This window comes from Rana temporaria, chromosome 2 (genome assembly GCF_905171775.1).
Source record: "Rana temporaria chromosome 2, aRanTem1.1, whole genome shotgun sequence".
NCBI lineage: Eukaryota > Metazoa > Chordata > Amphibia > Anura > Ranidae > Rana > Rana temporaria.
Genome location: NC_053490.1, coordinates 75739404 through 75752296, shown reverse-complemented (window position 1 = coordinate 75752296; position 12893 = coordinate 75739404). Strand labels below are relative to the sequence as shown.

At 40.0% G+C, this 12893-nt stretch overlaps 1 protein-coding gene across 4 annotated transcripts in view; it reads right to left on the bottom strand.

Annotated features, from left to right (window-relative positions):
• Nucleotides 1-12893, bottom strand: part of DCLK1 (doublecortin like kinase 1) — a 477375-nt gene that overhangs the window by 260433 nt on the left and 204049 nt on the right. For all 4 annotated transcript variants that reach the window (XM_040340400.1, XM_040340401.1, XM_040340404.1 and 1 more), the window contains one exon: nucleotides 5093-5209. In XM_040340400.1, coding sequence (XP_040196334.1) covers nucleotides 5093-5209 — 117 coding nt within the window. The remainder of the gene's footprint in view (nucleotides 1-5092; nucleotides 5210-12893) is intronic.

Here is a 12893-nt window from a genome sequence, read left to right as displayed (position 1 = left end):
TTAACTTCAGAATGGACATACTTTGGCCTGATAGACATCACAGAAGTCAACATTTCTAGAGGCTGCAAACAACCTTCCAGAATGATATCTCTTTTAGCAACATAGGGCCAGATTCACAAAAGAGATACGACGATGTATCTCCTGATACGCCGTCGTAACTATGCGGCTGATTCATAGAATCAGTTACGCATAGATAGCCCTAAGATCCGACAGGTGTAATTGACTTACACCGTCGGATCTTAGGATGCAATTCTAGGCCGGCCGCTAGGTGGCGATTCAATTGCGGTCAGCGTAGAATATGCAAATGACTAGTTACAGTGATTCACGAACGTACGCTTTACCCGTCGCTCTAAATTTACGTAGTTTCCGTCGAGATACTCCGCGTAAAACTAAGACTGCCCCCTAGGTGGCCTAGCCAATGTTAAGTATGGCCGTCGTTCTCGCGTCAAAATTTTAAAATTCACATCGTTTGCGTAAGTCGTCCGTGAATGTCGCTGGACGCCATTTACATTAACGTCGAAACCAATGACGTCCTTGCAACATCATTTAGCGCAATCCACGTCGGGTAATTTGACGGACGTAGCATGCGCAGTACGTTCGGCGCGGGAACGCGCCTAATTTAAATGGTGCCCGCCCCATTTGAATTAGGCGGACTTGCGCCGAGCGGATTTACGTTACACCGCCGCAAGTTTACAGGTAAGAGCTTTGTGAATCAGGCACTTACGCTGTAAACCTGCGGCAGTGTAACGTAAATGGGATATGTTACGCCGCCGCGTAACGTATTTGTACCTGAATCTGGTCCATATGGATTTATGGACCCCCCCCATTGTTTGTAGACAAACTGTCCTATGTTTTCTGAATAGAATGGGTGGAGACCTCTCTACATAAGGAAACACAGGTCCACAATTTTTTTTGTTGCCTGGAAATTTTATATTCAAACCTTGCTTATTGAAACTCAACAACAGTCTATATTACAATGTTTCAATGGTATCAAACCAGACTGTGAAGTAATGACCCTCCTACTGATCTTTCACCTCCCACCTAAACCATGATTTATGTCCCATTACCAAAGTCTCTCCCCTTCCTCCACTTGCACAATACCAGACCATCCACCCAACACTGCCTAATGTCTACCACTAGACCCAGTACACCAGTTCAAACTCAAGTTTTATTATGAAAATAGATTACTGTTATTTTTTCTTCACTATATTGGCCAAATATTGCTGCCGCTTAATTTGTCAACTATATTCTAAAAAAAAGGTGTCTTCAAAACGTTTCTGCACTTTTTTATATTTAATTAATAAAGTTTAAAAAAAAGCATTGGAACTTTTTGAAGAACCCTTGAAAAATGTATAAAAATAAATAAATAAAATGCACAAGGATAATAAGACTTTTAACTTGATTCTTAGTAAAAACCTGACACAAACCTGAGCAATTCAAAATGAGAACATTGCGAAAAATTGCATCAGCAAATTATCTGCAGTGAAATGGCACGTCAGACCGATCATTCAATACAGTAACGCAGGCAGAAGAAAACACTGTATATGGAAAGCACAACTTTTCAAGCTTGATCTCTCCTTTTTGCCCTACTTATTGGTTAATTAGAGAATCAAATGGAAGGGGAGGCTACCTGTATTTCTGAATGTACGGACCCTTCAGACATACAGTGTTTGCTGGTCGTTACCTCCTGCTTATGCATTTTTCATTACATGCTTAATTGAATTGTCCAGGTTTGTGACAGGTTTGCAAATTTTAGGGCAATAGTTGATGTAACGGAATGACCCGGGACAAACAGAGACTTTGGGAGGATGAGGGGTACTCCTGTACCGGCGTCACCAAGGAGTCTTATGTCTAGGGTCACCTTATGTCCGATAGGGCCATAGGGTGACTGAGAAATGATATCCTAAATTACAGGACAGGGGACATTACTGATAGCTCATATTGCAAAGTGTTGGTTTATTCTATGACTCATCTCTCTGTGTAGACTGTTGACATTTTAAATGTGGCTGGCTCTTGAAAGGCCTTTCATTGTGTGATAACACTGCTTAAAGCCTATTGATGCTCAGAGGTGTGAATACCTTTCTGTCAAGCTGTATGTGGAGACAGAACGTCTGTCTAAAGATGTGAATTGAGAAGAAATCATTGTGTGATGGTGTTTTGTTTGAATTCTGTTAATGAAGGAAAAAGCTGAAATATCAGTTGTCAGTCGATTTAGTCTTTATGAAGGAATGGGGCAAAGAGCAAAGACGTGTTAAGAACAGAAAAAGTAATGTTGCCATATCAAAGCTCAATGGCATGCTACAATAATGCTCTTATAAAATTCAAAAACGCTTTTATAGTTCAATAAATTTCATGGGGTATATTTCTGATTATCCCCTTCCCGACTTTAGGGGGTTATACCGGGATGATGACTGCAGCTGCAGGCATCATCACGGTATTGTTTTTTGAGCGGGCGATCGGCTTTCCAGGGATAACAACCGTTGCAGGTAAAAGGTGCTCGGTTGTTATCCCAGAGGAGCGGGAGGGAACATCTGACCGTCCCACCCGAAGACCCGATCCATGGTTCGGCACTTCCGGTGCCTAGGGACAAACTGGAACAAAGCGTAAACGTCTTCGTTCCAGTCTCCTGTCATGACGTCTCGTCCGGTTTACTCGGCTGCCAATGGTGCCGGATTTAAAAAATATATACAGTATTCAGAATTTGCCCATTTTTGGCGATCTGAATACTTTGAAATGCAAAGGAGGGATTTGGGGTATTTTAGACCCCTGATCCCTCCATAAAGCGTACCTGTCACCACCTATTACTGTCACAAGGGATGTTTACATTCCTTGTGACAGCAATAAAAGTAGTACATTTTTTATTTTATTTTAAAAAAAAATTTTTTTTTTTTTAACACAATTTAATAATATAAAAATAAATAAAATAAATATCCCCGCGAGCTCGAGCAGCAAACAAAGCGCATACGGAAGTCATGCCTGAATATGTAATCTGTGTTCAAATCACACATGTGAGGTATCGCCGCGATCATCAGAGCGAGCACAATAATTCTAGCACTAGACCCCCTCGGTAACTCTAAACTGGTAACTGTAAAAAAATGTAAGTGTCGCCTATGGAGATTTTTAGGTACCATAGTTTGTCGCCATTCCACGAGTGCGTGCAATTATAAAGCGTAAAATCATCTTTCACATATTTTTTTTAATTCATGAAAGTGTGCTTTTTCCCAAAAAAGTGTGTTTAAAACACTGCTGCACAAATACCGTGTGACATAAAATATTGCAACAATTGCCATTTTATTCTCTAGATTCTCTGCTAAAAAAAATATATATAATGTTTGGGGGTTCTAAGTAATTTTCTAGCCAAAAATACGGATTTTAACTTGTAAACACCAAATGTCAGATATAGGCTAAGTCATGAAAGGGATAAATATAAGTGCTTGATGACAACACTGAAAGCAAGCCAACCACATGGATCCTGAAAGCTTGTCTTTGGATAAAAATAAGGGCTATCAGGATTAGACTACAGCTGGTCATACACTGGTAAATGCTGACATGATCATTTAATACGAAAAATCTCGTCAGTATATTCAATAATGCCATCAATGACTTGATGAATGTTGTTGAAAAGTACATCAACTGTTATAATTTAGTTTGTCAAGAAAATTTTTCCATCCTCTAACGTTCAATTTTTTTTCATCACTTCAAACAAAATTGATCTTTGACTTTACCCTACTTACTAGCAGTTAGAAAAGTTAGTGATTGTCCAAAATCTATTTTTTTTATGAACGAGATTTGAACTGTGTATGGCCAGCTTTAGTCTAAAGCCTCCATTTCCTCCATCTTCTACTGGTGGTAGTGAACGCAACTGGTCAATAACAGAGCTGACATTTGAAAAGTTGTTTCCTAAAAGCAGCATTAAACCCAAAAGCAAAGATTTGTTATATTGCAGCTAATCCAATTCTTAGATGTGGTGGCTGTATTAAAGTGTTACTAAACCCACAACAATAAAATCAGTCTGTATGTGCAGTAAAGCATGCTTGTTAAACTTACTGTGGAACCTAAAGGGTTAATCATTGAGTAACAACAAGGTGCTTGATCCTGTTTGCACAGATCCTCCTCTTCTTTTACTGACTCCAGAACAGGTCCGGATAAGACAAAGTTACATGCTCAGTTTGGCGTGTATTTCTATATTTTTTAGTTTTTCTTGGAAGAGTGCATGTGATCAGCATAGGGCCAATCAGCACTGTCCAGACAGAGGGTGGAGGGTCCTGGATCCTGATAGTACAGTTCAGTGCAGTATGAAAATTCCTCCTACAAGCTTTAACCAGGAACTGATAGAAGCCACGAGGCTTCTATATACAGTACGGCTGATAAGAAAAGGAATTTAGCAGTTTATATTTACTAAAATAATTGTATTTCCATGTTTTGTGTACTGTGGGAGACCACATATAGTGAATGCGGGGTCCTGACATTAGTAACACATTAAGTTTATTTTTTTAGGATTTCTTTTCTTTATTTTTACCTGGTGATCCAGGCAGTAAGTCTGTTGTGTTTTAAAAGAACAAGCTCTCGAAGATGTAACAGTTACAGGGAAGAGACAAATCATTTACCACTAAGGTGGGTGCTTGCAATGATCAGCTTATACAGTATGTATTTGTGTAAAACCTTTATCCCAAAAGTTAAAGAAAAACGGTTTGCTGTAACTGCTTATAAAGCTGGAGTTCAATTTGTTAGTGTATTAAAATCTGCTATGACACCATCTGAATGCTGCTGTCTAAAGGTGCCTTGGTGCTCCCTCATCAAGAGTGGGGGAACTCTAATACAGGAGGTGTGTTACTGGCCGTATCACCATGTAAAAACAGAGGGGGGGGGGGGTAAAAAAAATAAGCTGCGATATATTACATCTTTGGCTTTGAATTTAATATCACTTTAAGTTAGAAAGCAGTGGGTATAAGGTGGACAGGCATGTTTTTCTCTTACAAATTTTGAGACATAGAATTATTCACAAGCAAAACATTAAAATATCAATCTAAGCTCTTGTGCAAATACCAACTCCTGCATATACATGATTCCACAGCTCGATTTTTGCACCCACCTGAACTAGTTGATGCAGGAGACTTGCTGCGCCTGGATGGTCCCGGGCTCTTGGTTGCGCTCCGACGTGGTATATTTGGAAGCTTGGTGTATGAAGTAGATTTAACAACCCGACATTCTGAAAGAGAAAGCTATAGCTTAGAATTTGCTGCTGTATCACCAATACAGTGGGCTTATTGTAAAACTACTGCTTCTTCCCTGCATGAACTCTGCTCTTTTATAAAATATGAATGTACTGATATGAAATGACTGTGAAAAATAATAATTAATCATCAAATGGTCAGCGGAGTTTATTAACAATTTTTAGGAGCTCGTATATCTAAAGGCACGCCATCTATTATTTATTTATTGATATTTATATAGTGTAGTCAACTTATGCAGCACTTTGGCGTTTATACCTTTTTGTTATTCTGAAGACAAAAAGCTGTTTGTCCGTGTCCATGTGCGAAGTGAAGGTGAATGGGAGTGACTTTATAATTATCAATCAGCTGATGCACGTGCAGGGTTCTAATGAGGAAAGTAGCAAGGTCTGAATCTCTTTAGATGCGATTTCCCTTTGGAAGTTTCTCATCAAAAAGTTTTGTTGCAGAGGATGGCCAATTAGACTTGAATCTTAGTGCACACTCATATAGAAGCGGGAAATTAAATTTATGGGGGGCATTCTGTACACCATCTTGCATTGCATTTTATAGAAAACGACAGTGACGCAGATTAACCGGTTCCCGACCGGTGCACGACTATGTATGTTGACAGAATGGCACGGCTGCGCAAATGGGCATACAGGTAGGTCCTCTTTAATTTGCGAGCCGTGTGGTCGGGCGTGTGCTGCCAACGGCGATTTTGCGATCCTGCCGTGAGCTCCGTGACCGCGCCTGTGGGACCCGTGAAACCGATTGCTGCCGATAATCGGGAACAGCGATCAGTGACGTGTCACGGCAAGCCACGCCCCTAACAGTTACAAGCACTCCCTAGGACATACTTAACCTGATTTTTACAGTAATCAGTGCATTTGTATAGCACTGATTGGTGTAAAAATGACAATGGTCTCAAAATGGTGTCAAAAGTGTCCGAAGTGTCCGCCATAATGTTGCAGTCACAATAAAAATCGCTGATCGCCGCCATTACTAGTAAAAAAAAATATTAATAAAAATGCCATAAAACTATCCCCTATTTTGTAGACGCTATAACTTTTGCGCAAACCAATCAATAAACACTTATTGCGATCTTTTTTTACCAAAAATATGTAGAAGAATACGAATCGGCCTAAACTGAGGAAATTATTTTTTTTCATATATTTTTGGGGGGTATTTATTATAGCAAAAAGTAAAAAATATCGAATTTTTTCAAAATTGTCTCTCTATTTTTGTTTATAGCGCAAAAAATAAAAACCGCAGAGGTGATCAAATACCACCAAAAGAAAGCTCTATTTGTGGGAAAAAAAGGACGTCAATTTTGTTTGGGAGCCACATCGCACGACCGCGCAATTGTCAGTTAAAGCAACGCAGTGCCGAATCACAAAAAGTAGCCCGGTCTTTAACCAGCCAAATGGTCTGGGGCTTAAGTGGTTAAAAAAGAAAGGTAATTTTTAATAACATTTAATCACAATATGACTTGTGTAAAATTATATACGATATATTGTTGTTTTTTTTATTTGTTTGTTGCCCCATAAAAGTAGAGTTACCGCTTAAGGTTTTATATCCACTTACCTCATAAAGTAATTCAGATTAAGCTAAATCAACTAAAAAAAAACCACAAATAGGGATGAGCTTCGTATTCGAGTCGAACTCATGTTCGACTCGAACATCGTATGTTCGATCGTTCGTCGAAATACAAACAAAATGGGTCGTTCGCGCCAAATTCGAGTTACGTTTCACAGACCATAATTCACTGCGGCATCGCTGACTGATGATTGGCCAAGCATGCACTATGACCTCCATGCTTGGCCAATCACAGCTTGCAAAAAACGGAGAGCCATAATTGGCCAAAAGCCAGGGTGGCTTTGGCCAATTATGGCTCAGGGGGTTTAGTACACGCCCCACACTATAAAAGGCCGCCTGCAGGTCGGCCTTGTGTAGTGTGTTGCGGTGGTTAAGAGAGGACAGAGAGAGTGTCATATTTTGCAGGTAGATAGAGCAGGCAGGCAGGTTAGTCAGTTAATGTTACAGTGTGTAGAGGATATATATACATCCCAGGTGTTGTACATATATTTATACACTGTATAGTTTAGCTAGATCAGTTCTTCCTAATTTACTGGCAGGCAGGTGATTGTGCTAGTTGCAGTATTCTTACGTGGTTTATTGCCTGTGTCCTCTGTAGTTTGCACCTAAAGATACTTGGTGTGTACTGCACGTGTGCTCTGTAGTTTGCACCTAAAGATTCAGGAGCAGTGATTTTAATGATGCTTAAATAAAAAAAAAATGAAAAATTCCTTTAAATATTGTACCTGCTGGGTGTATAGTATGCCTGTGAAAACGTCTTTGAGAACCCATGTCTTGCCCGAGGGAACATGTATCAATGGAAAAAAAGTTTTAAAAACGGTCGTTTTTTCAGGGGTCCTGAAAAAAAACGACCGTTTTTAAAACTTTTTTTCCATTGATACATGTTCCCTGGGGCAAGACCCGGGTTCTCAAAGACGTTTTACAACAATAACTTGCATATTAGGCTTTAAAATTAGCACTTTTGAATTCGAACGTTCGAGTCCCATAGACGTCAATGGGGTTCTAAATGTTCGTGCAAACGTTCGGTCCGTTCGAAGGTTCTGGTGCGAACCAAACGGGGGGGGGGGGGGTGTTCGGCTCATCCCTACCTACAAATGACATGATATACTTTAGAAAATCAAAACTCATGAAGTGAAATGCTATATGAAGTACTAATTTACCTCAATTGTACTTTTTATGTAGTGACAGTTTAAAATCATTACTTAGTATCTGTTATCATATGAATCATTGTCATTAAAACTTTATTCTGCTCTATAGAATGCATTAAAATCAATCAGAACCTCGTACTCTAAGATATTTTTAAGCTAACTATTGTATATTATATTTTATCTTTTTAATCCACATTGCCTAATTGCATATAAACTGTTGTGTCCCTGTGTTTCGTGCCAAGGAAATGAGAACAATCCTTTGAGACAAGTTTTCTGTATTACTTCAATGTACCCCATCTTTTGTCCTCAAGGGAGCTTTCACCCCAAGGTATCTGAAAATAGCATTATCATTATATCAAGATCTCTCGTACTTTTATGTCCTCCTGGTGGCCTATGGAATACTGATTAATGAAAATATATGACTCTGGGTTGTTTCACAGCTGATGTTCTCCTTTGCTGTTTTACCCCTATGGTTCTAGCGGACGATATCCTTTTGTTTGTGCAATTATTTCCCCAGCTGGTATAATATTAGCATCTGGACAAGATACCTTACTATTGTCATACTGCACACCTGGGTACATCTCGTACATTTTGTAGGTAGAAAACATAATGTAAAGATTTACTTAAAAGCACAGTTGCAGATGTGATCTGTTTATTGCTCAGTACATTTTTGAAAGAGTCTTATTTAATTGAGTTTAATGGAAAAAGAAATAGGCTAATGGATTAAACCTGCATCTTGCAATGTTTGATGACCTGAATAGTAAATAATGGACTTTTAAAATGTAGTGCAGTTTCCATGCATATATAACACGGGAACTGCCTTACTTATGTAATGGTGTAAAGGACCCCTCGGGCCCCAGAGGCTTTAAATGTACTGTGGGTATAAAAGCATGAACTTCATCTTGTTGTTTTCTGAGGAGGGCATTCACCTTTATTTGTTAATGGTTTGTGTGAGTATAAAGATGTGTTTAAAAAAATACGTAAATGATCCTGCGTGCAAATATAATGGGTCCTAAAGTGTATGTTACCCCAACATTTCATATTCCTGACATGTGTCTGTAGTAGCATGTACTTGTATGAAAAAGGGTCCTGTTCTCTTTGTATTGCTTCCTTTGTGTGAAATATCTGGTGATCCTGCCAGTCTTCCTGCCTTCCTATTTCAAACGGACCACACCAGGCATGGAAACACATCCATCTCAGTGTGGTCAGTTTTCCTCCTAGCAGTTTACCTGTGAGCACAGCCTACCTGTACTCCAATGGTGAGATTTGGGCTGACATGCTAACGCCTGCCAACGCTGTATCCTGGCCTAGGCCAACAAAGCCCAGGCCTAGGGCAGCAAGGAAAGGGTCCCCGCCCGCTTGTGCTACACTGTTAGTGCAACGCAAGCTGCTTCTAATTTTGACTGTCCTATCATTCTGGACCACAAACCTTCCTCACTGTACTATATGTTTTCTGCTGCACTATTGGCATGGTTATATCTTCTTAAGCCTCGTACACAAGACCGGTTTCCTCGGCAAAAACCAGCAAGAAACTTGCTGGGAGATATTTTTTTGCAGAGGAAACCGGTCGTGTGTACATTTTCGTCAAGGAAACCGTCGAGAAACTTGACGAGCCAAAAAAGAGAGCAAGTTCTCTATTTCCTCGACGGGAATGGAGAAACTTGCCTTGTCAAGTTTCGACAGCCTAACAAGGAACTCGATGAGGAAAACTATGTGTTTCGCCCCCGTCGAGTTCCTCGGTCGTGTGTACGAGGCTACAGTCCTCTCCATAAAATTATCAGAAATTTGTGCTTAAAGTAGAACTATAGGGAAAACTTATTTTTTTGGGATAGAGTAAGGGAGGGTTATAGCCCCTGTCAGTTAATTTTTTTACCATCTCTGTCCCATTGCAGAGATTTCCCTTCACTTTCTATCCTATAGTCAAACAGGAAGTGAGAGGAAATCTATGCAAATTAAGGGAATACAATGCCCCCCCCCCCCAGCCCTAAGAACTAGTGTCTCCAATTTCAGGGTGGGTTTTAAAGAGAAAGGTGTGTGTCCTTGACAGGAAGGGGTGGGTCATATTTAAATTAGGGGGTGTACAATGTTAGTTAGGCCTAGGGCAGCACAAAACACTACTGCTCCCTGCACAGCATTTTTCTGGGGAGATCAATGTACTGCTGTTTCTCTTCTGCATGTTACATAGTTACATAGTAGGTGAGGTTGAAAAAAGACAAAAGTCCATCAAGTCCAACCCATGTGTGTGATTATATATCAGTATTACATTGTATATTCCTGTATGTTGTGGTCGTCCGGGTGCTTATCTAATAGTCTTTTTTTAACTATCAATGCTCCCCGCTGATACAACCGCCTGTGAAAGGGAATTCCACATCCTTGCCGCTCTTGAAGTAAAGAAACCTCTACGTAGTTTAAGGTTAAACCTCTTTTCCTCTAATTTTAATGAGTGACCACGTGTCTTGTTAAACTCCCTTCCGCAAAAAAGTTTTATCCCTATTGTGGGGTCACCAGTATGGTATTTGTAAATTGAAATCATATCCCCTCTCAAGTGTCTCTTCTCCAGGGAGAATACGTTCAGTGTTCTCAACCTTTCCTCATAACTAACATCCTCCAGACCATTTATTAGCTTTGTTGCCCTTCTTTGTACTTGCTCCATTTCCAGCACATCCTTCCTAAGGACTGGTGCCCAGAACTGGACAGAATACTCCAGGTACTCTTGTAGAGTGGGCGATATATCGGTTTATCTCTGGAGTTTATTCCCTTTTTAATGCAAGCCAATATTCTGTTTGCTTTGTTAGCAGCAGCTTGGCATTGCATGCCATTGCTGAGCCTATCATCTTCTAGGACCCCCAGGTCCTTTTCCATCCAAGATTCCCCCAGAGGTTCTCCCCCCAGTATATAGATTGCATTCACATTTTTGCCACCCAAATTTATTTTTTTACATTTTTCTAAATTAAACCTCATTTGCCATGTAGTTTCCCACCCCATTAATTTGTTCAGATCTTTTTGCAAGGTTTCCGGAAGTTATTGCCCTACTTAGCTTAGTATCATCCGCAAATACAGAGATTGAACTGTTTACCCCATCCTCCAGGTCGTTTATTAACAAATTAAATAGGATCGATCCCAGCACAGAACCCTGGGGGACCCCACTAACCACCCTGACCATTCCGATTACTCCCCATTTATCACCATCCTCTGAACTCGGCCTTATAGCCAGGTTTCAATCCATGTTCTCACCCTATGGTCCATGCCAACGAACCTTATTTTGTACAGTAAATGCTTATGGGGAACGGTGTCAAATGCTTTTGCAAAATCCAGATACACCACATCTACGTGCCTTCCTTTATCTAGATGGCAACTCACCTCCTCATAGAAGGTTAATAGATTGGTTTGATAAGAACAATTCTTCATGAATCCATGCTGATTACTGCTAATAATACCATTCTCATTACTAAAATCATGTATATAGTCCCTTATCATCCCCTCCAAGAGCTTGCATACTGTTGATGTTAAGCTAACTGGCCTGTAATTCCCAGGGATTGTTTTTTTAAATATTGGTGCTACATTGGCTTTTCTCCAAGCTGGTACCATTTCAGTCAGTAGACTGTCGATATAAAATTTTGCACAATGGTCTGGCAATTACTTGACTGAGCGCCCCAAATACCCACGGGTGCAAGTCATCTGGCCCCGGCAATTTATTAATGTTAAGTTTCCCAAGTCTAATTTTAATTCTGTCCTCTGTTAACCATGGAGGTGCTTCCGGTGATGTGTTATGAGGATAAACACTGCAGTTTTGGTTACTGAAGCCCCCCCGATTCCCTCGTGAAGACTGAGGAGAAGAATACATTTAATATCTTCGCCATCTCCCCAGCCTTTGTAACCAGATGACCTTCCTCATTCTTTATGGGGCGAATGGTATGTCCTCCCTTTTTTACTCTTTACATACTTAAAGAATTTCTTGTGATTTTTTTTTTTTTTCTTTCCTCCGCTATGTGTCTTTCGTGTTCTATCTTAGCCGCCCTAATTGTACAAAAGTCTGAATGCTGATGATGATTCCTCAACCCTATATTTTTTGAAGGCCTTCTCCTGTGCTTTTATATGCATTTTCACATTAGAGTTAAGCCATCCAGGACTTTTGTTCGCCCTTTTAAATGTATTACCCAATGGAATGCATTGGCTAATGCCCTTATTTAATATGCTCTTAAAGCAAACCCATCTCTCCTTCATGTTCTTTGTTCCTAAGGCCTCGTACACACGACCGAGTTTCTCGGCAAAAACCAGCAAAAAAATAGCTGGGAGATATTTTTTTGCAGAGGAAACCGGTCGTGTGTACATTTTTGTCGAGAAAACTATTGAGAAACTCGACGAGCCAAGAAGAGAGCATGGTCTCTATTTCCTTGACGGGAATGGAGAAAATTGGTTTGTCGAGTTTCGACAGCCTAACAAGGAACTCGACGAGGAAAACTATGTGTTTCGCCCGTCAAGTTCCTCGGTCGTGTGTACGAGGCTTCAGTTTATGTCTTCTAGCAAGGTTCGTAGTTTAGGAAAGTTGGCTCATTTGAAATTCAGTGTCTTTGTATTCCCCTTGTGTTTCCTATTTGTTTGATTTATACTGAAGCCAATTGACCTGTGATCGCTGTTTCCTAAATTTCCCCATATTTCCAAATCCGTGATCTGGTCTGTATTGTTGGTAATCTGTAGCTCCAGTAACGCTTTATTTCTACTTGGTGCATCTACCATCTGACTCATAAAATTGTCCTGCAAGACATTTAGGAACTAGCGAACCTAAGACAAATCCGTGGTTCCCTCGAACAAAGTCTATGTCTGCATAATTAAAATCCCCCTTATGATAACATTTCCCATCCTTGATGCTTAACTTTAAATAATCTAAAAGCAGTATTTGAACTTCTTAAAAAAAAAATTACCAGTAAACACAAAA